This window comes from Hordeum vulgare, chromosome 7H, assembly GCF_904849725.1.
Source record: "Hordeum vulgare subsp. vulgare chromosome 7H, MorexV3_pseudomolecules_assembly, whole genome shotgun sequence".
NCBI lineage: Eukaryota > Viridiplantae > Streptophyta > Magnoliopsida > Poales > Poaceae > Hordeum > Hordeum vulgare.
Genome location: NC_058524.1, coordinates 562,690,064 through 562,716,365, shown reverse-complemented (window position 1 = coordinate 562,716,365; position 26,302 = coordinate 562,690,064). Strand labels below are relative to the sequence as shown.

The window sequence follows — 26,302 nt, the reverse complement described above, 5'->3', positions numbered from 1 at the left end:
GTGCTTGCCGCCCGTATATGTCCGTCAGCCGCGTGTTGTGCACCCACCTCGTCGGATAGGAGGATGGCGACGATGCGACCTGGTCGACGGTTCGGCACTCGTCGGCGGCGACGAGCAGCGTCACTCATTCCTCACCATCGTTTGATGTGAGCTCGTGGCGAACAACATTGGTCTTTTTTTTGTAACATCCTCCCTGTTGCAAGAAAGAGTTTTGCAACATTTGTAATGTTGGAAAACTTTGTTCACTAACACCTGTATAAAAGTGAAAGATTTCTTTTTTGCAATATCAGCTCAAAAAATTCTTCAACAATACCTTTGTTGCAAAAGTTCCGTAACATTAACTCTTCAAGCGCAACATCATCCTTATTGCAAAGCTGACAGCTAAATCTGACCGTGTTGAATTCTATGACTCGCCAGACGGCGGGTCTTTGAGAAAGATCTATGACCGACGCGTAGCGTTGCCTTTTCTTTTTAGAAAAACTTTGCTAAGTTCAGGGTCGTTTGGGACTTTGGGTAGACTTGCTTTCAGAGTCTGTCCACCTGAAGAGAACGGGCTCGATTCCGTCGAGGGCCCAGCCCAGCCCGGCCGCAGTCGGCAGTCGGCACCTAGCAGACAGACTACCCGCTCCGCTCCGCGCCGCGCCGCCTCGCCGGTCGCTCCTCCTTCCTCCGCGCACACCCCACCGTCGGCCTCCGCCGCGCCGCTCCTTTCCTGCGCTGCGCCCGGCTCCTCGTCGCGATGGGCAAGGCCTCCAAAGACAAGCGGGTACGCGACCTCCGTTTCTTTCTTTCTCAGCCAGCTCCTCCCCCTCCCCTCCTCTCCCCCGTTTCGCTTCGCCGCCCCTCACCGTGTCTGCGACTCGCTGGTCTGCCCGTCGGTTTCCCAGGACATATACTATCGGAAGGCCAAGGAGGAGGGGTGGAGGGCTCGCAGCGCCTTCAAGCTAATGCAGATCGACCAGGAGTTCAACATCTTCCACGGTCTCGCTGGCCTTCCTGCCACCTTGCTTCCACTGACGCGCAGCATCAAATTAACCACATGGTGTTCTCATTTTGCTGTTCGTGTGTGCAGGAGTGAAGCGCGCCGTTGACCTGTGCGCTGCCCCTGGGAGCTGGAGCCAGGTACTCGCACGCCCAGTTTTCCCCCATCCATGCTTGCATCTGTTCGTTCCATTGCTTATCTCAATCGCAATTGCAGGTTTTGAGCCGCAATTTGTACCTGCCGGCAAAGCTATCATCTGACGGCAAGTGAGTAGCAGCGTCAGTGCGAACACCCGATGTTCCAACATAATTTCATTCTTTGTGCCTGATTGTTTCTGTGCTATGCTTGTACCAGAGATGGCGGCCTTCCTCTCATCGTCGCAATCGATCTGCAGCCGATGGCTCCTATAGAAGGTGTCATACAAGTGCAGGGCGACATCACCAATGCTCGAACAGCGGAAGTGGTGAGATGGACAGACCCATAGATACATTCTTTGTGATGAAACTTCTGCTTGCTGTAACAGATGTAAATATGCTGCCAGGTTATCAGGCACTTCGATGGATGCAAAGCGGACTTGGTTGTCTGTGATGGTGCCCCTGATGGTAAGATTGCATTGCTGAACAAGTGGTCCATAACCATGTTACATGTGTTTATGGTACTTCTGTTTCTTACTTCGCTTTGGATGATTGCAGTTACTGGGCTTCATGATATGGATGAGTTTGTTCAGTCCCAGCTTATATTGGCGGTTGGTATATTTTTCTCTGTCTCTGCATATGAATTTACATCAGAGACACTTTTTGGAGCAAATTGCAGTGTCCATAAGATAGTGTCCAAAAATAATGCTACCTTAACCCTGCAGTTTATGTTCGGCATTCTACCTTAAAATGTTTACTTTCAGTGCAATACCTTACTTGAATTTTTGTATTGAACAGTGGATCATTTTTATTCAACCTTTGGATAATTTGTTGCTGTTTATGTTGTAGAAAAACACGGTGTAACACTATGGTTCCATTAACTTGTTATGTTTTCCACTAGTTGCAATTTTCCTTGGCTTAGTTTTGCAGATTAAATTTGCAAGCTGCTTGCTTATTTGGCTAATTTGTGTATTTATATATGTTGCATTTAGGCACTGACAATTGTGACTCATGTACTCAAAGTTGGTGGAAAATTTGTTGCGAAGATTTTCCGGGGTAAAGATACAAGTCTCCTGTATTGCCAGGTATTGGTTGGTGCTGGTTTTCTTGTCTGGTTAGGAATTTCCATATGTACTTCAGAAACATATTGTTTGATCGAGGAAGTTAGTCATCAGCTTTCATGTGTCTTTTCTGTATATGGTTGATTACAAATAGTCTATATTGTTATCCAGTTTTTCTCTCAAGTGTACATGGTAGAGTTGTCATGATATTGCTACAATTTTACACGCTGTTCAATAGAAGTGGCATTTATAAGTTACTGATTCAGTCTAGATGTTTGCACGAGGTGCTTATGTGGAAACGGTATAGTGCTTATTGCTGTCAATGTTTTATGCAGTTAAAGTTGTTCTTCTCACAAGTTACATTTGCAAAGCCAAAAAGCAGCCGTAACTCAAGTATCGGTAAGCCTTCATCGCTTAAAAGGAGAATGAGTTGTCATGTACCTTTTTATCGCATTACTGATATTCTGTTGTTTTTGTCTTTTTAACATCAATCATATTTTCCGCTAGATGGGAAGTGTGTTTTATATGGTCTTATCTTTGTGTTTGTCAAACAGAGGCATTTGCAGTTTGCGAGAACTACTCACCTCCAGAGGGCTTCAAAGAGAAAGACTTGTATCACCTGCTGGAGAAAGTGGGAACTCCTTCTGGGGCTGATGATTTAGGTACTGAGAATGATCTGCTATACTGCTGCAATAGGCTGAACATATGATACATGGTACCAACTTCTCTATGCTATTTTCACGTGCAGATTGCCGAAGCGGATGGTTGGAGGGACCAAACAAGGTCTACATTCCGTTTCTGGCTTGCGGTGACCTCAGCGGTTATGATTCGGACCGTTCATACCCCCTCCCGAGCACAGAAGGTGGCACCTACCAGAGCCTAGATCCAGTCCAGCCTCCCATCGCGCCGCCATACAAAACTGCGTTGGAGATGAAGAAGGCGTCTAGCCACGGCGCCGGCGCAGATACTAGCAAATCATATGTCGACCCCTAAACTACATTATAGCTGCAGTTTATGCTCATCTACCTGATCACCACATGGAAACATGTGAATCGTCATGCGGCGATGTTTAGCACATGTTGTGGAGTAGATGCTGAAGTTGAAGCTGAATTTTGGTTATTCATCCTGTCTTGAAGGCAAATAGGCAATAGCATGTAGTAGAAGAGATGGTATAAACCGAGCGATATTGCAACATATGCATGCCATGGGTTAAGCAACTCTGTAATGAACTATAAGTCTGGATCATCATTGTGGTACTTTGACTTGTGGTTATTTTTTTTTCATACTGTACCGTGTGTGCTAGCATATGTTCCAGGTACTAGCATTGTAAGCAATTTGTTCTGGGTACTAGCACTTGTAAGCACGAAGATCAGGATCGTGGCAAATGGAGGTTTAAGAGAAATTCAAAAATGAAGAAAGTCTTGAATCAAATGCAGTTGATTATTAAGCAATGTGAAGGAGAGCGGCGATTTGGTGCCCAGGGGTATAAAAGCAACCCTTCTTCCTCTAGCCCAATCTTTTCCCATTTGAGGTACCTTCACCCATTGATTCCTCTGACCAATCCCAAACTTTGAGGATTCAAAGTGGATCACTCGATCTACTCTTCCATCGAAGGAATTTGTGACCCCCCTACTTTTGCTTACCAACCTTGTTACTCTACGAGTTTGGAGGCTGCTAAGCAGTGGGAGTCTCCAAAACATTTTGATATGTAAAAAAACGTGGTATCTGCTAAACCGTGGATACTAACATGCTAAAATACTGTTTTTTCAGTACTTTGTTTTACAATAATTTGCCACCAAACACACCCAAATATGTTGGCGGCAAAACATCTCTCGGTTTTTCCAACACTGCAAATTGCCAGCCCAAGTTTGTCTAATGTGTGGCCATCCACCTTCAGGGCCGGGTCGGGGCGTCGGCAGGATGTGTACTCCATGAGCTGCCCAGGTAGTTTATCCAGCAGACTTTGGAGAACCTTCTGACCTGCACATACAAGTTGTTGTCTATCAGTGATGTGTTTCAAAGTTAATTTTCAGGTCAGGAAATAGCCACGGTGCTATCAACAGCCGGGGTTAGTCGAAGGAAACATCAAACATGTGTGAAACTGTAGGTGACCTCCATGTTTCTTCATGCGAGTAAACTGTACGATGTCCTGTTGAGCTTTCGAGCCGCTTACTGAAGCCCGCTTCTCGGCTTATGACACCGAATAGCAAACTGTACGATGTTCTAGCATCTGAGAAAGCCAGGTAAATAATAGCAGGACATCATGTTGCGGTGAGAAATAAGCAGTCAGCCTTTGTTTATCAGGTAAACTACATGTTTTTTTTTGACGCACCAACGGCGGGCTTACGCCTGCCTGAACCTTTTTATATGAAAAGGTGTTACAACCTGAGACACCAGAAATATGTGGGGGGGGGGGGGGGGGGGGGGGGGGGGGGGAGGATATAGAAGAGAGAAGAGGAGAAGGAAACATCGATGGGACCATTGTCTAAGATCATCAGCCGTGGTACTAGCAATAGTGTGTAGCTCGAGGTGTAGATCTCTGAAAACCTTCGCATTTCGCCGTTTCTAATATTCCATGGAACTGCCAGCAGAACCGTTAAACGTATTTTGTTGTTGTATTCGCCGTTCCAGGCATGCAATATCCCGTGAGGGGTAGTGTGACATATACTGTCCAACTCCGCCCATAGCGAAGCGAGCTGCCGGCACTCGAAGAGTAGGTGGTCCATGGTTTCACATTGAATGCAGAAAGGGCAGGCGACTGAAGTGGTGATGCCCCGTCGGAACCGCCTCTCATTCGTGAACAAACGATCCTTCTTGGCGAGTCATAAAAGACTCTGCACTTATTGGAGGCATAGTTTCTCCAGATGGCAGGGGCGATGCTGTCAGTTGGCTGCGCCTTCCAAAGCGCATGGTATGCCAGCTTAGTGGTAAGTGGTTTGCCCGCCTCCCTCGAAATCCTCGTGTCAGCAACCTCCAAATTCACGTTTACCGGTGCCAGAACATTGCGTAATTCAGTAGGTTCGCATTCAGCCGCATGGGATAGCCGCGGGGCCAGGTCCAGGGCTAGATCGCTCGAAGCCATGACATGTGCCACAGAGGTGTTGATTCTGTTGGAGTGGGATAACAAAGCAGGAAAAAGTTGAGCCATTGTTTGGTTGGATTGAGGGAGCCAAAGGTCGAGCCAAAATGACGTAGTGGTTCCGTTACCAAGCTGAATCATGGTCGTTGAGCGAAAGAACTCCAACCCTTTGATGATATCGCGTCAAATAGGGGTATGTTGATTGTCAGGCGTGCCCACATCATGAGTGCTCGACTAGCCGTATTTCTCGCGGTTCTCTCGCGGGTAAACTACATGTGATAAGTAGAATTATTTCTGCTAGGTGCTAATGCATCTTCATTGGACGCATGGCACCGCAGATGCCGTTAAGGACTGCACGCATGAAGCCCATTCAAGACTGAACTGACAAGAAAATATTCAGTAAATGTTTACCTTAATTTCTGTAAAATCATCATCTCCTACTCCCACAATGAGAATAGACAACGGCAACTCTGATGCCCTCACAATAGATCTAATGCATAATTTTTTTACGTAGATAAAATCTGCCCGCTAACATTTGCAAGGAAAGCCAGAAACAAAACGATATTCACTGCTTAACAGAACTGGGCTCTGGAGCACTACATCCTCGTGTGTGAAACATTAGTTATTCAGTTAAATATTACCCACTCGGTTCACAAATATAAGATGCTTTGGATAGGGATTGACTATTCGTCACCCTAGATGAGAATAGTTATTCTTTATCCCCTTTTATTTTCATATCAATGCATCATAATTTTACATTTCACAAATTTTGTCTTATTTCATACATAAAAACAGACCGTAAGAAAATATATAGTCACCGTAAAAAATATTTTTTGTTATTTACATTACAAAAAAAATTAGTGTAAATTATACATAAAATGCGATTTTTTTGGTCTTATAACCTATATTTTTGTTTTCTTATGTCAAACTTTACGTAGTGAAATATTATAAATGTAACTATTTGCATTTCTAATGTAATTTATTTATGAAACGATAGTAAAATTACCTACGATGAAGAATAACTTATTCTGCACCTTGGGTGATGAATACACTTTCTAGTTGTGGATATTTCAATATAAGCTACATACGGACTGAAATGAGTAAACGTTTACATTAAAACGTGTCTATAATTCTATATACATCCGATTCATAAAAAAGTTACAACATCTTATATTTGTGAAAGGAGGGATTATTGATGAAAAACAAGTCAACAAACGAAGCACATAACGAATCTTAATTCCACACTCACCAAGTTGGAACAGCATGATAGACGGCCAGGGGCGGAGCCAAGATTTCAACATAGGGGGAGGGGGGCGAAGAACACAATGAAACACACAAAAGACATAACTTCAAAATATTTGAAGTCTTGAATATTGTAGTGTATCAAAGATGTAATAGTATTAGCTTTACAACAACAAAAAACTACATTTCTGCTAGTTTGGACGAAGATCTACGCCCCCCTAGCCGGCCGATGGAACAAATCAATAATCTCATTAACATTGAACTTTGTAGCTATTTCCTTTCCAATGTATACAACCATGTAATGTCGAAGAAAATCATCACTCATTTTACTTCGGAGACGCGTTTTGATAACCTTCATTGCTGAAAAAGCTCTCTCCGCAGTACACATAAGCTTTACCTGTTTTATGCAATGCAACGGTCAAATCAGCAAGTGATGACGAAGATTTCAGTTCTGGATGGTTGTGAACATCTAACTAATAGTGTGGAAGTTGTGACTCCAGATGGACCTGCTCTTGACTAGAAAAATCCGCTGGATAAATTTTTTCCACAAGCCTGCAAATCTTTGACATGTCAAATGACTCATGCCTTGGATCCAATGATGCGCAGAGTGTCATCAACTCTGTAGTATGAACACTAAAACGGTCATTTAGCTCCACCAATTGTTGATCGATGGCCACATTAAACACATCAGCTTTGTAGTGGTGAAGCACAGTGATGTTATTATGTTTATTCCGAGACTTAGTAACATCAACATACCTGCAAATTACAAATACAATATATGTGTTAGTAAAGCATGTGTGATTAATATATTATTCTATTATACAAATAGAGGAAAGGGACGTACTTGCGACTCATATCGGGGATCTCAACTTCGTGCTTCGTACAAAAGTTCTTAACCTCCTCTATGAGAGGTTCCCATCCTTCTTCTCTTAGATCAGCAAGGAGCGCCTTAGTGTTCGATAGTGTATCTAATGCATTCAAAAATGTCCAAAGATTTCTTCTGGAGTGTTTGGCATAAGACATCTGTGATTTTCATAATCCTCTCCATGAGGTGCAAAATGAAAACAAAATCAAAAGAAACAATTATCCTTAGGGCGCCTCCAGGATCTCCACGGGAATATTTTGTGACCCAACGATCATTCGCTATACTTCGTAGGACTGTAACTGTAGCACCAAACATCTTCCTTAAGTTCTGAATTGACTTGAAGTGTGAACTCCATCTAGTATCCGCTGGTCTATGTAAAGAGCCTATCTGGTTTGCCCCTTTTCCCGTATCAAGCTCCCCGAGTTCAATTTCACGTGCAATCTCGACGGCTTGGTTTGCTAGTAACTCATCATTGCGTTTAGGCGAAGCACTAACAACATTTATGACAAAATTGGCATGTTGAAAAAAATTATGCACTTCATGTACCTCTCAAGAAGCTGCAACAAGGGCCAATTGAAGTTGATGCGCCATACAATGAATGTAGTATGCATAAGGGGACTCTTTCAGAATTAAAGCCTTCAATCCATTCCACTCCCCTCGCATATTGCTCGCCCGTCATAAGCTTGACCTCTGATATCGTCCACATTTAAATTGTTATCTGCTAGGATAGCGCAAATTGTCTCCTTGAGAGTCAATGCAAGAGTGTCATTCACATGAATGACATCAACGAAACGCTCCTGTATAAACCCTTCAGTGTCGGGAAACCGGAGGACCAATGCCATTTGCTCTTTTTTGGATTCACCGCGAGCTTCGTCAACCATTATACAAAATTTGCTATCACCTATTTCTTCTCTAATTGTTCTTTGCACCTTCCGAGAAAGTATACTAAGAATTTCCTATTGAACAAAATGGGATGTGTACTTTGCATTTCCAGGAGCATTTTCCAAGACAACATCTTTCACCTCCTTGTTATAAGAAGCCAAAAGTTTTACCAGTTCAAGGAAATTACCCCGGTTAATGGATCCTGGCCTCTAAAAGCACAAGCCTGGAATGTTAACCACCTGCATCATATCATATAATTGTTTTGTTAGGATACTACAACATATAGAATATTTTAAATATTCTAACAAAAGATGGAAAAAAATATTGCTTACCGGATAGAGTCAATTGTAACTTTGAGCCTTAGTCTTGCATCTAAAATCGGTTTTGCGGATGCTTTCACAAACACCTTATCGATATGAGTCATGTTGTTTTTAAAATTTTCATAACAACGAACCGAGAAGTTATGGGCTGAACCAGCATTACCCACATGAGTTAAAAAAGCACACTCTTTCCCGTTATTCACCTTCTTCCACCTATCAAAGCCCAATACAGTAAATGTTTCTGAGCCGCACTTCCCTATTGGCTTTCTTGAGAAGAGGAAACAATGGAAGCAATATGCACGCTTTGTGTAAGGTCAAAACTCGAGCCATTCAAAATCCTTGAACCAACTGTACTGGAAACGCCGACGATGTTTTGGTGGATCATCACTATATGGATACTCTCTCATGTATAGCATATATCGACCTTCAGAAATATAGAATTGTCGTGCTTCATTTTGCTTCTCAAGAGGAAGTTCCCAAATCTGTTTGCGCTTTCCAGGGTCTCGCTCAAACGGCGTGCTTCCGATTCTTTGTTGTTCTAGAACTTCCACAGATGCCTCAATATTTTGCTCAGGGGGTGGCATATCAACTGAACTAAGATTGGTGGCATTATGACCAATGGGTTGATCTATGGCATCTACCATCATGGTTGCATTTGCATTTTCAACTGTAAAGTTTGTAGTAATTGGCTTGAAAAAATTACTTATGAGTGGTGTCTTCCTCTTCCTCATGATCTATGGAGTTTTCACATTAGTAAAAAATAAATACGTAAATATGTATGAACCTGTAGTGTAGACAGTAGCCATCACAATGTCAGTAAAGAAAAGTCATCCCATGATCCCAAGCAGCCAAGCTCCCAACGAGTCAACGACATCAGCCATGAGCCATCCAACTATCCAAGAGACAAAGACTCCAAGAGATCAACGACAGCAGCAGTTTCATTACATTTACCTCTGGACTGTGGCTGTCTCGCAGCGTTATCCGGCGACGGGCGGACGGCGGCGCGACGACGGAGCACCGCGGCCGGCGGCGCGACGACGGAGCACGGAGGCTGGCGGCGCGATGTTGCCTCAATGGAAGTATGGAACCCTAGGGCTAGCGGTAGCAGCTAGTGCCCCAACGCAGAGAAAAGCTACGTACGTGATTCTTGGAGGCTGGAGCGATACATGCAGCCTGGTGGCTTCCTTCCCTTGTGTTTTGGGCTTGAGAATAATTAAGCCCATATATAATATTTTAGTCATATGATTAAGCCCATAATATTAATACTAGTCCCCTCTACAATTAGTTGGGGGGGGGGGTGAACCATGGGGGGGGGGTCTGTCCCCCGCTCGCCCCCTCATTCCCTCCGACACTGTAGACGGCCTCGTATACTTGCACCAAAACCGAATGCTTGAAATTTGCTACCGTCGGCATACGGCCGCAGAACTTTGCCACCCCCTTGTATTGCTTGGTGCATCAAATGGTTCAATGAGAAGGCGTTCAGTTTCAAGAATATCTTATTAACGTCATAAAATTCCTAACCTGCGACGGGAGGGGAGATAGGTGAGGCGACCCCATCGCCGGACAGCGGATCGCCAGGATCCTCCACAACACCTTGCCGGCCCTTCACGCCGCGACCAGGGGGTAGGTTCTGGGTGCTCGCCGACGATAGAGAGGAGGAGGAGGACAGGGAGGAGACTCCATCGGTGGCTTCCTCGGCATCTTCGGATGGTGTGGACTTCATGGCTATCGGCTGTTCGTACAAGATCTCAAAGAAGGATTCTTGGAACCGACGAACGATGACAGAATTCCACGAAGCTTGACGGCGGAGGAGGACTACGGCGATGTCGGTCCGGTCGTGGCACGGACCTCTACCTAAGGTATGTCTCAAGGATTTAACAATTTCAGACTGCATTCATCCGTCGACATGGCAAATTGTTCATAAAAAGAAGAAGAAATGTCTGCCACCGGTGGAGGCCGCTCCGGCGCCGGCGATCTCTATCTAAGAGATCAAATCGCGATGTTTGAACCTGCTGCTCGGCCCAATTGGGCTGCCAAACGCTGACTCAGCCGTGGGTCTCGAAGTGGATGGGTATGAGGCCCATCACGAGTCCCAAACTGGTCACGATGGCGTGATATCATGCGTAACCGAAGGCTTGTCTGCACCGGTTCGCACTGCTCCTTCTTCCGCCTCATCTAGGGCTAGCCGTCGGAACAAGCCGGGCTACCCTAGACTGGGACGCGACAGGGCGGCTCAGATTCCGCCGTTGTTGCGGTCCGCGATGACGAGAAGAGGTGGCTCGCAGCAACCCCCGAAAGCGTCGGCAGGGCAAGGCACCTACGGTGGTCAGGGACGGGGTGATGTGCAGTCCGCTGCTCGAGGACGCAGGAGCTACGACGGAGGTCATGGCCATCACCAGACTGACGGAAGGGGCTTCGTCGGAGGCCGTTGGGGAGATGATGGTTATAATGCATACGGTAATGGGATACACTGGGGTTCGTCTCCGAACGGTGGAGGCCGTGGTGATGGCACCAACTGGGGGTTCAACGGTCCCCCTGGCCCGTTTGTCGAAGGAGCATCGGGTCTTACTAACAGGAACCGACAGACATACCGTGCCAATCACGTGGGGCGGGGTGGAGGACGTCGGCCGCGAGGGCCTAGCCCGCCTCGAGCCGATCCACCAGTACTGCCTACAGAGGAGGCGGGCCATGTGCAGGACAAGAACACTACGGATGCCACGAGCAAGGGGGCGCTTTCTGCTGCTGCACTGGAGACGGTACGTGCCGTCGCTGTGGTCGACGTGCGAGCCGCGCCGGCGGTTGCTCCTCGGGGTGCTGCGACAGATAAAGCCATCGATAAGTCAGAAGGTGAGAGAGCCACCAAGTGGGCTCGGAAGAAGGAAAAATGACATGCTACTGCTGCGGTGGGCAGGGACACTTTGTGGTAGAATGCACGGTGGAGCTGTGTGATATTTTCCGCAAGCCCAAGCATGAGAGTGGCGAGTGCCCCCTACTTTCAAAGCTGAAGCCGGTTGTTACTATGTATGGGGCATGTTGCCCGGAGCTTATGTTTTTTGAGTCACCTAAGGTAGCTACACAAGTACCGGAAAGTACCAAGACGAGAGTCGTTAAGGTTACTCGTGGTACGATGACCATTGAGAAGATTGTACAACATTTGCGTGAGCTGGTTTCTCCTTCTTTCCAATGGGATCCCATCAAACTTGACGACCAGATATTCAGAGTCGAGTTTCCTACTAAGGAGGATCTTGCCAGGTTGCTTAAGTTTGGGATGAGCCGTGTTCCAAACATCACATGTGTCCTCGAGTTTGATGCTTGGACACAGAAGGATCCTGAAGGCACTCGCTTTCGCAGATTTGGGTACGGTTTAATGGAGCACCTCGTCGGGCTATAGAGGATTTCTTGGTCACATGGAGCCTTGGATCGTTGATTGGTAAGACGGAGAAGGTAGACATGCCTTTTACTCGAGCGCAGGGAATCGCTCGCCTCCTTGTTTCTGTGATAAGCATTGAGCATATTCCTGACACAGTCAGATAGACGTATGGTAGGAGGGGTTTTGACCTTGATATTGATCTAGAGGAGAGTGAGGATTTGAATGAGCTGGGAAAGGAGGTTGACATGGACACGGACGAGGGACATGGATATGAAGGAAACTTAGACAAGGGCGCGGAGCCGAGAGATGGTGCTGATAGAAGCTCTTTATCTGCTGACAAACCAGAAGAGAATGCTAACAGGAAGCAGTCTCTTGGTTTGTCATTTACGCATCAATTGAGATTTGGATCCTTTGGGTCTTCGTAGGCGCCTTCCAAGTTGTGGGGTGCCAGGGTTGACAGTGACGATCCGGCGGAGCATGAGCTGCAGTCATTATCACCGGTGGAGTCACCTAGAGGTGGTACCACGCCTATGTCGTGCGCACAGGACACTACTGGCATACTTGGCAGTCCCGGGGTGGAGTCGCATGCACACCAGGGAGCTGCTGCTGCGGCCGGGACACCCCAGCTCACCCCGGTAGTCTCTGGAGCTGAGCTAGCTGCAGGAGCTTCGGCGGGTGCACTGCTCCCCAGCTCACTGCATGCTGACAGGGACGGCAGCAGTAGCACTCCGGGTGCTACGCTACTCAGGTGGAGTCGCATGGAGCCAGTTGCATTCACCCCGGATGCCTCTGGAGCCGTGACAGCTACAGGAGCTTCGGCGGGTGCGCTGCTCCCCAGCTCACTGCATGCTGCCAGGGACGGCAGTAGCAGCACTCCGGCTACCACCCTACTTAGCTCGGTCACCCCGCTGCAGGCGTCGGCTGGGGCTACATTGTGTGCTGCTGGAGTTATGACTCGGAGTGGGTCGGGTAAACAGACTGGCCACACTATGACAACGATTGATGGTGGCGGTTCGGATGGCCAGACTACATGTGTGACAGGCGGTCATAATATGTCGAGGCCCTCCACTGAGGAGGTGATTGAGTTTGGAGGCATCCGAGACCCGGCAACAGAGGCTAGGCGATCGAGTGCTCGCCTGCAAGCCCAACCTGATGTTGACGAGCTACAGTTGGGCCGTGCTATGCGCACGGCTAAGCTTCGCGACATCGAGACCTCTTCAGGTATGTCTATCGATACGAGCTGTTCTATTTTGCATTTTTTCTGAAGATGATACAATTAGAAACGCTACCGAACTTGGGATTTCATTGGGCAGTAATGGACAGGAGATATCTACTTCGGTGAATGACTTGCTAGACTTAGAGGCAGAGAGGGCAATTGAGATGGTGAGAAACATTGCAGCCGTCAAACAAATGAACGATCAGGAATATAAATGCATTGGGTTGGGAGCTTTAGAGCGTTTATGTGAGGATCATGTGCAATCCTCCCTTTTGCCTGAAGAACCAAATGATATCGTTGAGGAGGGGTATGAGGCCCCTTCATAAACGACTACTACCACAGAACAGCAGACCGGTCATGTGGACCGGTCGGATGTTCAGGATAGGCCAAAAAGGACCTGGAAGAGAATGGTCTATCCTGTTTCAATTGTGCGCCGTAGTGCTAGATTTAAAACGACTAAGAAATTTCATGATGAGCGATGAAAGGAATATTCTGGAATAGCAGAGGTCTAGCAGACTTGGCTAAAAGAAGATTTCTAGCTGAAACAACTATTGAGCAAAAATTAGATTTCATTGCATTGATGGAAACTGGGAGGGATAACTATACAACTCAATTTTTAAATACGCTATCTAGAGGGTCTGAATTTGACTGGCACTGTTTATCCAAGAGGAAGATCCGGTGGGATCTTGCTTGGGTTCTGGTGCGACACACTCGAAGTCCGAAATGTATTGTATGGGGACTTTGCCGTCAAATTTAGAGTTCGCTCCAAAGTGGATGGGTTCCAATGGGCCCTCGTAGTAGTGTATGGAGCGGCCCAGCCTGAGCTCAAGAGAGACTTCTTGGCTGACCTTGTATGAATTTGCAGGGACGAGAGACTGCCGATTTTAGTGGGGGTGACTTTAATATAATCCGGAGGCGAGATGAGAAAAATAATGATAACTTTGATGGCAGATGGTCATTTATGTTTAATTCTATCATCAAAAGCCTTAATTTGCGAGAGATAGAGCTATCAGGGAGAAAGTTTACTTGGGCGAACTCCTTACCTAACCCAACTTTTTAGAAGTTGGACCGGGTTCTCACGAGTGTGGAATGGGAGCAGAAATTCCCTCACTTCACAGTTCGCGCGTTACCAAGAGCTATCTCCGATCATACACCATTGTTTGAAGACTCAGGGGAAGCAACTCACGTGGGGAATAAAAACCTTTTTTCTTTCGAATTGGGATGGTTTGAAACAGAGGGGTGTGTATACCTCGTAGCCACAGAATGGGATATGGTCACGGAAGGTGATACTAATGTTGACAGGTGGCAAAATAAGATAAGGCACCTGAGGCAATTCTTACGGGGATGGGAAAAGCATGATAGTGGAATATATAAGAAAGATAAACAAAGGCTTCTCGAACTTATAAATACGCTAGACATAAAGGCCGAAGAAACGTTATTTGATGATGATGAGAGGTCATTGAAAACGGAGGCTGAACTAAAGATCAAACAACTGCTCAGAGAGGAGGAGTTGAAGTGGGCACTTAGAGCGAAAGTCCGCCACGTGATACAAGGAGATGACAACACACAATATTTCCATCTGATAGCCAATGGAAATCATAGAAAGAAAAAAATTATCCAGCTGGAGCAAGATGAGGGTACAATTGTGGGACACGAGAATCTGAAATTGTATATCTCGGAGTACTATAAAAATTTGTTCGGGGCTCCAAAGGATAATTTTGCATCCATGAATGATCATATGGTCATTGACATACCTCAGCCCGGGACAGACGAGAATGAGGTACTATCCGCGCCTTTTACAGAGAAAGAGGTGTTTGAAGCGATATCACAAATGAAAAATAATAAGGCACCAGGCCCAGATGGGTTTCCAGCTAAGTTTTACAAGAGATGTTGGCACATTATCAAAGGTGATTTGTTACCTATGTTCCAAGACTTATTCAACGGAAACCTGCATCTATTCCATCTTAATTATGGGACAGTGACACTGTTGCCAAAGAAGTAAGGAGTGGTGCGTATCGAACAGTTCAGACCTATCTGCCTTTTGAATGTGAGCTTCAAGATTTTCACTAAGGTATGTACGAATAGGTTGACGAAGATTGCACATGAGGTGGTGCAACCTAGTCAAACAACTTTCATGCCGGGCAGGAACATACTGGAGGGTGTGGTAGTCCTTCATGAAACGCTGCATGAAATTCACTCGAAGAAACTAGATGGGGTAATCTTCAAGGTGGATTTCGAGAAGGCCTATGATAAGGTCAAGTGGCCTTTCCTACAACGGGCACTACGTATGAAGGGTTTTGATGAAATATGGTGAAGACATATGGAATCCTTTGTACAAAAAGGGAGTGTTGGGATTAAAATCAATGATGACATGGTCCATTTTTTCCAAACACTCAAAGGTCTCAGGCAGGGAGATCCAATGTCACCTATCCTATTTAACATAGTTGGTGATATGTTGGCAATTCTAATAGAAAGGGCTAAACATGAAGGCCAAGTAGGTGGACTCGTGCCGCATCTGGTGGATGGTGGTGTCTCCATTCTATAGTAGGCTGATGATACTATCCTGTTCTTGGAACATGATATAGCAAAAGCCAGAAATATGAAACTCATACTTTGCCTATTTGAACAATTGTTAGGCTTGAAAATCAATTTTCATAAGAGTGAGCTGCTTTGCTTTGGGAAAGCCAAGGACGAACAAAACGCTTATAAATAATTGTTCGGATGTGAATTGGGAAGCCTACCGTTCAGTTATTTAGGCATACCCATTCACCACCAGAAACTTTCCAACAGTGAGTGGAAATGCATCGAAGTACGGTTTGAGAAAAAGTTAAGCTGATGGAAGGGAAACCTGTTATCTTATGGGGGGTGATTGATTCTGATAAACTCGGTACTCACGAGTATACTGATGTTCCTTCTATCCTTCTTTGAAATACCAGTAGGGGTACGCAAAAGGTTGGATTTTTATCGATCAAGATTCTTTTGGCAGAGTGATGAGGACATAAAGAAATACAGATTATCTAAATGGGATATTATTTGTAGGCCTAAAGACCAGGGAGGTCTGGGGATTGAGAATTTAGAGGTAAAGAATAGATGTTTGCTGAGCAAGTGGCTGTTCAGACTTTCTATAGACCCAGAGGGTATGTGGGTACAAATTTTACGTAATAAGTACCTATAATCTAAAACCTTAGCTCAGGTAAATGTCAGATCCAATGACTCACCATTCTGGAAAGGGCTGATGAAAGTAAGGTCAATCTTTTTTCAGAGGGCTAAATTTATTATCGGAAATGGTGAGGGGACGAGATTCTGGGAGGATACGTGGTTGGGGGACATGCCTCTAGCTATATAGTATCCAGCCTTATACAATATAGTGCAACGTAAGGATGCATATGTTGCCACAATTCTACAGTCAAATCCTCTAAACATCCAATTCCGTAGAGCTTTGATTGGGCACCATTGGGAGGATTGACTCCACTTGGTGAGGAGACTCATGGATGTCCAATTATCACAAGAATCTGATAGGGTGCATTGGAAGCTTACAGATAGCGGAATTTTTTCGGTCAAATCAATGTATCTCAATCTTATTGATACTACTACCATCCCCAAATCTCTGAATATTTTGAATGTCAAGGTACCCTTAAGAATCAAAGACTTCATGTGGTTTGTACACAAGAGGGTGATTCTGACTAAGGATAATTTGGCTAAACGCAATTGGGGGGGCAGTACTAAATGTAGCTTTTGGTGATAATGACGAGAACATTAAACACCTATTTCTCCAATGTCCACTAGCCAAAATCTTATGGCAGACAATTCATATAGCCTTTAACATTATGCCTCCAGATAGCATCGACACATTATTTGGAACGTGGATAGATGGAGTACACATGACGATTGCAAGACACATCTGTATAAGAGTTTGTGCACTGTTTGGGCTATATGGAAGTGCAGGAATGATGTGTTTTTAAGAGACATATCAATATACAATTTTTGTAGGTACTACACAGCGTGGCAACATTGATCCGTATGTGGTCATTACTCACTCGTGCGGAAACCAGGAAGCCTTTGGTTACTGGGTCTACCCGATGGGAGATGGTAGCGCGGGATATCTTCAACCGGTTTGGATGACAGTCCAGTAATAGGATAGATGGTTAGGCATCTAGGCCTATTTTGCCGGTTGTGGCTCTTTTTGGTTTACTCTTACATGTTTATTGTTTTATCGGAGACTATGTGGAACCGTAATTCGTTTCATTATTTGCAATAAAGGGGCCATATGCATCATGCTGATGCAAAGGCCCGAGGTAACCCTCCTTTTCTAAAAAAAATCCTAACCTGCTGGTATAAGTTTAGACTGCCAGAGGGGTCAATGTTGTGCGAAGACCATTGTGAACCAGGATTACCATTTCTTGCAGGAAACAAAAGCACAAAAAAATCATACATAAACAACAAATCATTAACATAGCTACATAAAAATCATTTAAGCTGTTAATTAAGAAACTAACCTGTAGAATGTGTGGCCACCATAAAATTGAGCTCAAACCGTAGGATATATAGTCCAAGAAAGTATATTTTACTTTTCATGGAAATTATCTAAGAACAATTTTACTTTCTTTCTTTTTAAGAGTTGTCCTTTCAAAAGAAGAAAGACTTCTTACATAAGAGGCTAATCGGAATGATTTTTTGTTAAGTATAAAAATCTAACCTTCCTTTGTCCCTTATGGCTGTATAAATCTGCTCCAGCCTTTGACTTATACAGCATTTCAAGTTCACTAACGGTAGTATGGAGAGTCCTATTTGTCAAAACAGTAAAAAAAATGGTTAAACTCGCGATCAATGGAAAAATATGCCAAACTAGACCTACCCAATAGTGTTGTGATTTCCATCGGCATCAAAACCAAAACACGCAACTAGCAGTGGGGTATCCTGAAATAAAGTCACAGGTTGAAAAACAAAAGATCAGATTAAACTTGAATTGCCTATGGGCAAAACTTGGCCGACGGAAATATTCATTTTCAAAGAATTAGGACTAACTTGGCACCCACCAAAGATATAAATGTACTTGCCTTGCTACCATATTGTTGTGATGTCAGTGCTATAGGCCTCCAAACAGGGTTTAAATTGTTACTGACCACTTCTGTTTCACAAAGAGGAATTGTAATAGGAATTTCTGACAACCTTGAGATTCTCAGGAAGGGATCCCACACAACATAAATCATCAATTACAACTGCAACTAATGTGCCACCTTATAACTACCAAGGAAGTTATACATACGCTTTTTGAGAAAGTGTCCTTGTTATACATGTTCAGGGAGTGGAATGTCATCTCAACTGCCATCCTCGACAAAACATTTCTTGAGCATGAACAACGAATGTGCTATTAAGTGGAGCTCCATAATCATTTTGGAGGTTCAATTTTAGGCTCCGATTTGACCTTGTCAATATCTGAGAAAACAACAAAGGGGCGGAAAATAAAATATAAGGAAATTGAATTTGTGTTTATTTTCCCTCTTCACTAGCATTTATCTAGAGATATTATATACTACAGCTGGATTATGCATTGGATCATGTAACTGATGTTGGAAAACCTGGGATGTGTTAAACTCATCTATAGTTGGATTATACAAGGAATGTGTGGTTGTATGATACACGCTTCCTATTACTTAGAGATAGAGTAGATAGAGTAGTTTGTTAGTATCTTTCTTATCTCTCCAAACAGAACTCTATCTCCTCTAGTCTTTCCTTGTACTCCAAGCTGTATGCCTATCAGGGAGTCGACCCCTACTATATAAACACGCAACCATCGCTGCGAGGAAAGGCACGACGCTTTCAGCCTATCACACATGGTATGAGAGCCCATCTCTTCCATCACATCTAGTTTCCAATCTCTTCCACCCCAAAGCTCGCTACCATTGCTTCCTGAGCCGCCGTAAGCTCTGGTCTCTCCGCCCAAGTCATGGAAGGCGTCTCCCGCAACAATTACATCCTATGGCACACTCAAATCATGTCGCAACTCACAGGAGTGGGATTCTTTGGGTATGTTGATGGGACTTACCCGGAGCCGGCCAAACAAGTCTTCACCAAGGATAAAGATGGTGTTAGAGCATATTTCTCCATATGTGGTTTTGGTAATTGATGACAATCCCTATGACTAATGGCAGCCTTGAGTTATATTCGAAGGATTTGTCCATATGCACTTCTTGAAGTCCATCTGTTGGTTTCAAGGAGTTTATATGATGACCAAGGTGGTATTCAAGGTTTTATCCAAAGATTAGTCATATAGACACAAGGTTGATCAAGACTAAGTCAAAGAGTGAATCAAGTTGATCAACACACAAAGCGTAGAAGATGTACTGATACGTCTCCGACGTATTTATAATTTTTGATGGTTACATGCTATTATCTTGTCAAACTTTGGATGTTTTGTATGCCTTTTATATCTTTTTTGGGACTAACTTATTAACTCAGTGCCAAGTGTCAGTTCCTGTTTTTTCCGTGTTTTTGACCCTTTTCAGAGGAGAATATTAAACGGAGTCGAAACAGAATAAAACCTCCAAAAAGATTTTTTCCGGAACAGAAGATACGCACGGAGCGTGAGAACCAAGGCAGAGGCCACCAGGGGAGGCCACAAGCTCCCTAGGCGCGGCTAGGGGGGGCGCCTAGCAGGCTTGTGGGCCCCCTGTGGCTCGTCTGCCCTACTTCTTCCACCTATAAATCCCCGAAAAATCCAAAACCACGAGAGGGATCCACGAAAATACTTTTCCGTCGCCGCAAGCTTCTGTCTCCGCAAGATCCCATCTGGGGCATGTTCTGGTGCCCTGTTGGAGGGGGGATTCGGATACAGAGGGCTTCTTCATCAATACCATTGCCTCTCCGATGATGCGTGAGTAGTTCACCATAGCCCTTCGGGTCCATAACTAGTAGCTAGATGGCTTCTTCTCTCTCTTGGATCTATTGGAAATATGCCCTAGAGGCAATAATAAATTAGTTATTATTATATTTCTTAGTTCATGATGATCGTTTATTATCCATGCTATAATTGTATTGATTGGAAACACAATACTTGTGTGGATACATAGACAAAACACTGTCCCTAGTAAGCCTCTAGTTGACTAGCTCGTTGATCAAAGATGGTCAAGGTTTCCTAACCATAGGCAAGTGTTGTTACTTGATAACGGGATCACATCATTAGGAGAATCATGTGATGGACTAGACCCAAAACTAATAGACGTAGCATGTTGATCATGTCATTTTGTTGCTACTGTTTTCTGCGTGTCAAGTATTTGTTCCTATGACCATGAGATCATATAACTCATTGACACCGGAGGAATGCTTTGTGTGTATCAAACGTCGCAACGTAACTGGGTGACTATAAAGATGCTCTACAGGTATCTCCGAAGGTGTTCGTTGAGTTAGTATGGATCGAGATTGGGATTTGTCACTCCGTATGAGGGAGAGGTATCTTGGGGCCCACTCGGTAATACAACATCACACACAAGCCTTGCAAGCAATGTGACTTAGTGTAAGTTGCGGGATCTTGTATTACAGAACGAGTAAAGAGACTTGCCGGTAAACGAGATTGAAATAGGTATGCGAATACTGACGATCGAATCTCGGGCAAGTAACATACCGAAGGACAAAGGGAATGACATACGGGATTATATGAATCCTTGGCACTAAGGTTCAAACGATAAGATCTTTGTAGAATATGTGGGATCCAATATGGGCATCCAGGTCCCGCTATTGGATATTGACCGAGGAGTTACTCGGGTCATGTCTACATAGTTCTCGAACCCGCAGGGTCTGCACACTTAAGGTTCAACGTTGTTTTATGCGTATTTGAGTTATATGGTTGGTTACCGAATATTGTTCGGAATCCCGGATGAGATCACGGACGTCACGAGGGTTTCCGGAATGGTCCGGAAACAAAGATTGATATATAGGATGACCTCATTTGATTACCGGAAGGTTTTCGGAGTTACCGGGAATGTACCGGGAATGACGAATGGGTTCCGGGTGTTCACCGGGGGGGGGGGGGGGAACCCACCCCGGGGAAGCCCATAGGCCTTGGGGGTGGCGCACCATCCCTTGGTGGGCTGGTGGGACAGCCCAAGAAGGCCCTATGCGCCATAGATAGAAAATCAAAGAGAAAAGAAAAAAAAGAGGTGGGAAAGGAGAGAAGGACTCCACCTTCCAATCCTAGTTGGACTAGGATTGGAGGAGGACTCCTCCTCCCTTGGTGGCGCAGCCCTTGGGGCTCCTTGAGCCTCAAGGCAAGCCTCCCCTCCCCTCCTCCTATATATATGGAGCTATTAGGGCTGATTTCAGACAACTTTTGCCACGGCAGCCCGACCACATACCTCCACGGTTTTTCCTCTAGATCGCATTTCTGCGGAGCTCGGGCGGAGCCCTGCTGAGATTAGATCACCACCAACCTCTGAAGCGTTGTCACGCTGCCGGAGAACTCATCTACCTCTCCGTCTCTCTTGCTAGATCAAGAAGGCCGAGATCATCATCGAGCTGTACGTGTGCTGAACGCGGAGGTGACGTCCGTTCGGCACTAGATCGGAGCGGATAGTGGGACGGATCGCAGGACGGTTCGTGGGACGGTTCGCGGGGCGGATCGAGGGACGTGAAGACGTTCCACTACATCAACCGTGTTCACTAACGCTTCTGCTGTGCGATCTACAAGGGTACGTAGATCGGAAATCCCCTCTCGTAGATGGACATCACCATGATAGGTCTTCGTGCGCGTAGGAAATTTTTTGTTTCCCATGCGACGTTCCCCAACAGGATCTTCAATACAAAGTTCTCCATGATCTTCATGGAGATCTATCCGATGTAATCTTCTTTTGCGGTGTGTTTCTCGAGATCCGATGAATTAAGGATTTATGTTCAGATTATCTATGAATCTTATTTGAGTTTCTTCCGATCTCTTATATGCATGATTTCATATCCTTGTAATTCTCTGCGAGTTGTGGGTTTTGTTTGGCCAACTTGATCTATGATTCTTGCAATGGGAGAAGTGCTTGGTTTTGGGTTCATACTGTGCGGTGACCTCACCCAGTGACAGAATGGGTAGCGAGGCACGCATCATGTTGTTGCCATCAAGGGTTAAAATATGGGGTTTATATCTATTGCATGAATTTATCCCTCTACATCATCTTGCTTAAGGCGTTACTCTGTTCATCATGAACTCAATACACTATATGCATGCTGGATAGCGGTCGATGTGTGGAGTAATAGTATGCAGAAAGTATCGGTCTACTTGTCTCGGACGTGATGCTTATATATATGATCATTGCCTTAGATATCGTCATGACTTCGCACGGTTCTATCAATTGCTCGACAGTATTTCGTTCACCCACCGTAATATTTTCTATTTTGAGAGAAGTCTCTAGTGAACACTATGGCCCCCGGGTCTACTGCACATCATATTTTCAGCCCTACACTTTTACTTTGTTGCACTTTCCGCCTTCAGATCTCACCTTGCAATCAATCGTGAAGGGATTGCCAACCCCTTTGTAGCGTTGGGTGCAAGTTTGCTGTTTTTGCGCAGGTACATCGGTGCTTCATCTTGATACTCCTACTGGATGGTTACCTTGGTTCTCAAAACTTAGGGAAATACTTACTGGTACTGTGCTGCATCACCCTTTCCTCTTCAAGGGAAAAATCCAACGCAAGCTCAAGAGGTAGCAAGAAGAATTTCTGGCGCCGTTGCCGAGGAGCATCAAGTGAAGCTTATGCAAGTAAGTGTCGTAAACTCATCTCTTGCGTTTAGTTTTTTGCCTCTCGTTTTCCTCTCCCCCACTTCTGAAAAACAAAAATTTACAAAAATATTTGCCTTTTTCGTTCACCCTTTTCTTTCGCTTGCTTTCTGTTCGCTTGTGTGCTTGTCTTCTTGCTGAAGTCACCATGAATGAAAACACCAAACTTTGTGACTTCTCGAATACTAGTAATAATGATTTTATTAGTACTCCGATTGCTCTCGCCACTAGTGCGGAATCATATGAAATCAATGCTACTTTGCTGAATCTTGTTATGAAAGAGCAATTCTTCGGCCTTCCTAGTGAAGATGCCACATCCCATCTTAATACCTTCATTGAGCTTTGCGATATGCAAAAGAAGAAAGATGTGGATAATGATGTGATTAAATTGAATCTATTTCCTTTCTCATTGCGAGATCAAGAAAAAACTTGGTTTTCATCTTTGCCCAAAAATAGTATTGATTCTTGGAACAAGTGCAAAGATGCTTATATATCCAAGTATTTTCCACCGGCTAAGATTATCTCTCTCCGTAATGATATCATGAATTTTAAGCAACTTGATCATGAACATGTTGCACAATCTTGGGAGAGAATGAAATTGATGATTAGAAATTGTCCCGCTCATGGCTTGAGTCTTTGAATGATTATACAAATCTTCTACGCTGGTTTGAATTTTGCTTCTAGAAATATCTTGGATTCCGCCTCCGGTGGACCTTCATGGAAATCACATTAGGAGAAGCCACAAAACTCCTAGACAATATCATGACAAACTATTCTCAGTGGCACACTGAAAGGTCACCTACTAGTAAAAAGGTATAGGCTATAGAAGAAATTAACTCGTTGAGTGCTAAGATGGATGAGTTAATGAATTTTTTTGCTAGTAAAGGTGCTCCTTTAGATCCAAATGATACGTCCTTGTCTTCCTTGATTGAGAGTAGCAATGAGAGCTTGGACGTTAATTTTGTTGGTAGGAATAATTTTGGCAACAACAATGCTTTTAGAGGAAACTATATTCCTAGGCCTTTTCCTAGTAATCCCTCTAATAACTTTGGCAACTCCTACAACAATGTTCATGGAAATTACAAGAAATTACCCTCTGATCTAGAGAGTAATATCAAAGAGTATATCAACTCGCAAAAGATTTTCAATGCGTCCATAGAAGAAAAACTACTCAAAATTGATGATTTGGCTAGGTGCGTTGATAGAATGTCTATTGATATTGATGCTTTGAAAGTTAGATGTGCTCCTCCCAAGATCAATATGGATGAAACTTTGAAAGCTATGAGTGTTTCCATGAATGAGAGTAAAGAAAGAACCGCCGAAATTCGTGATAGACATGAATGGCTTAAAAAGGTGTGTTCTCGTGATGAGAATCACGAAGATCTTAAAGTGCTTGGTGTGACTCCCATTGAATCCTTGTTTTCTAGTATCAAACCTAATGATGATGGGGCTGGATATGAATCCACCTTGGTTGAAAAACACCCCAATGATTCGGAGTCTATCTATCTTGATGCTAAAAGCATTGAAAGTGGAGTAGAGAATATTAAAACTTTGAGTAGTAATGAAACTACTACTTTGGATTTCAAGGAATGCAATTATGATAGTTTCTCTTTGATTTAATGTATTTCCTTGCTGCAATCCATGCTAAACTCTCCACACGCTTATAGCAAAAACAAGGCCTTTACCGATCATATCGTCGATGCTATGATAAAGTCTCTTGAAGAGAAACTTGAATTGGAAGTTTCTATTCCTAGAAAACTTCATGATGAGTGGGAACCTACTATCAAAATCAAGATAAAAAACTGTGAATGCAATGCTTTGTGTGATTTGGGTGCTAGTGTTTCCGCGATTCCAAAGTCTTTATGTGATGTTCTAGGCTTTAATGAGATTGATGAGTGCTCTCTTAATTTGCATCTTGCGGATTCTACTGTTAAGAAACCCATGGGAAGGATCAATGATGTTCTTATTATTGCAAATAGGAACTATGTACCCGTGGATTTCATTGTGCTTGATATTGATTGCAATCCTACATGTCCTATCATTCTTGGTAGACCTTTCCTAAGGACTATTTGTGTTGTCATCTATATGAAGGAAGGGAATATTAGATTTCAATTTCCTTTAAATAAGGGCATGGAACATTTTCCTAGAAAGAAAATAAGATTGCCTTATGAATCCATGATGAGGGCTACTTATGGTTTGAGTACCAAAGACGACGATACGTGATTCTATCACCTTATGCCTAGCTAAGGGCGTTAAACAATAGCGCTTGTTGGGAGGCAACCCAATGAATTTACCTTTGATTTTTTGCTTTCTGTTTTGTTGCTTCCACACCATCATAATTCTGTTATGATTGTGTCTTTTGTGTTTCTTTTTGTGTTCGAGCCAAGTAAAACCTTTATGACTAGTTTGGTGATGGTTGTTTCATCCTGCTGGAAAAAGACAGAAACTTTTCGCTCACAAAATTATTTTTCGTTTTTATCCAGAAAGAGCTTTTGAGTTGATTCTTTTTGCTTTTGGTTGATATGACATTTTCCCAAACTATCGTAATTGTTCAGAATTTGTGAGATACCAGAAGTATACGAAGTATACAGATTGCTATAGACTAGTCTCTTTTTGACAGATTCTGTTTTTGTTGTGTTGATTGCTTATTTTGATGAAACTATGGATAGTATCGGGGGGTATTAGCCATGGAAAAGTGAGAATACAGTAATCTAACACCAACATAAATAGAAATCAAGTTTGCTACGATACCTAAAAGAGGTGGTAGTTTGTTTTCTTGTGCTAATGATATCACGAGTTTCTGTTTAAGTTTTGTGTTGTGAAGTTTTCAAGTTTTGGGTGATGTTCTCATGGACAAAGGGATAAAGAGTGGAAAGAGCTCAAGCTTGGGGATGCCCAAGGCATCCCAAGCCAAATTGAAGGACACCAAAAAGCCTAAGCTTGGGGATGCCCCGGGGAAGGCATCCCTCTTTCGTCTTCAATCCATCGGTAACATTACTTGGAGCAATATTTTTATTCACCACATGATATGTGTTTTGCTTGGAGCGTCTTGTATCGTAGGAGTCTTTCTCTTTTTGTTGTGGCACAATCATCCTTGTTGCACACCTTTTGAGAGAGACATGCACTCATCGTGAATTTGCTAGAATACTCTTTCAGCTTCGCTTATATCTTTTGAGTTAGGCAATTTAGCTCACATGATCTTCACTTATATCTTTTGAGCTAGACAACTTTTCTCTTAGTGCTTCACTTAGATCTTTTAGAGCACGGAGGTGTCATATTTTGGAGAAATAAGAACTCTTGATCTTCACTTATATCTTTTTGAGAGTGATCTCTCTGAGTAACTTATATCTTTTCCACACTTGTGCTTCATAATAGCACCATGTTCTTCATGAT

General features: G+C 43.9%; 1 protein-coding gene across 1 annotated transcript; it reads left to right on the top strand.

Moving 5' to 3' along the window:
• Window positions 1–542: 542 nt before the first annotated feature.
• LOC123410232 (putative tRNA (cytidine(32)/guanosine(34)-2'-O)-methyltransferase) lies at window positions 543–3,439 on the top strand. The gene is made up of 11 exons (XM_045103141.1): window positions 543–766; window positions 888–981; window positions 1,073–1,122; window positions 1,199–1,248; window positions 1,337–1,445; window positions 1,524–1,584; window positions 1,675–1,727; window positions 2,109–2,201; window positions 2,513–2,576; window positions 2,732–2,839; window positions 2,926–3,439. The coding sequence occupies exons 1-11, from the start codon at window positions 740–742 to the stop codon at window positions 3,168–3,170; spliced, it is 954 nt and encodes a 317-aa protein (XP_044959076.1). The 5' UTR covers window positions 543–739; the 3' UTR covers window positions 3,171–3,439.
• The last annotated feature ends 22,863 nt before the right edge of the window (window positions 3,440–26,302 follow it).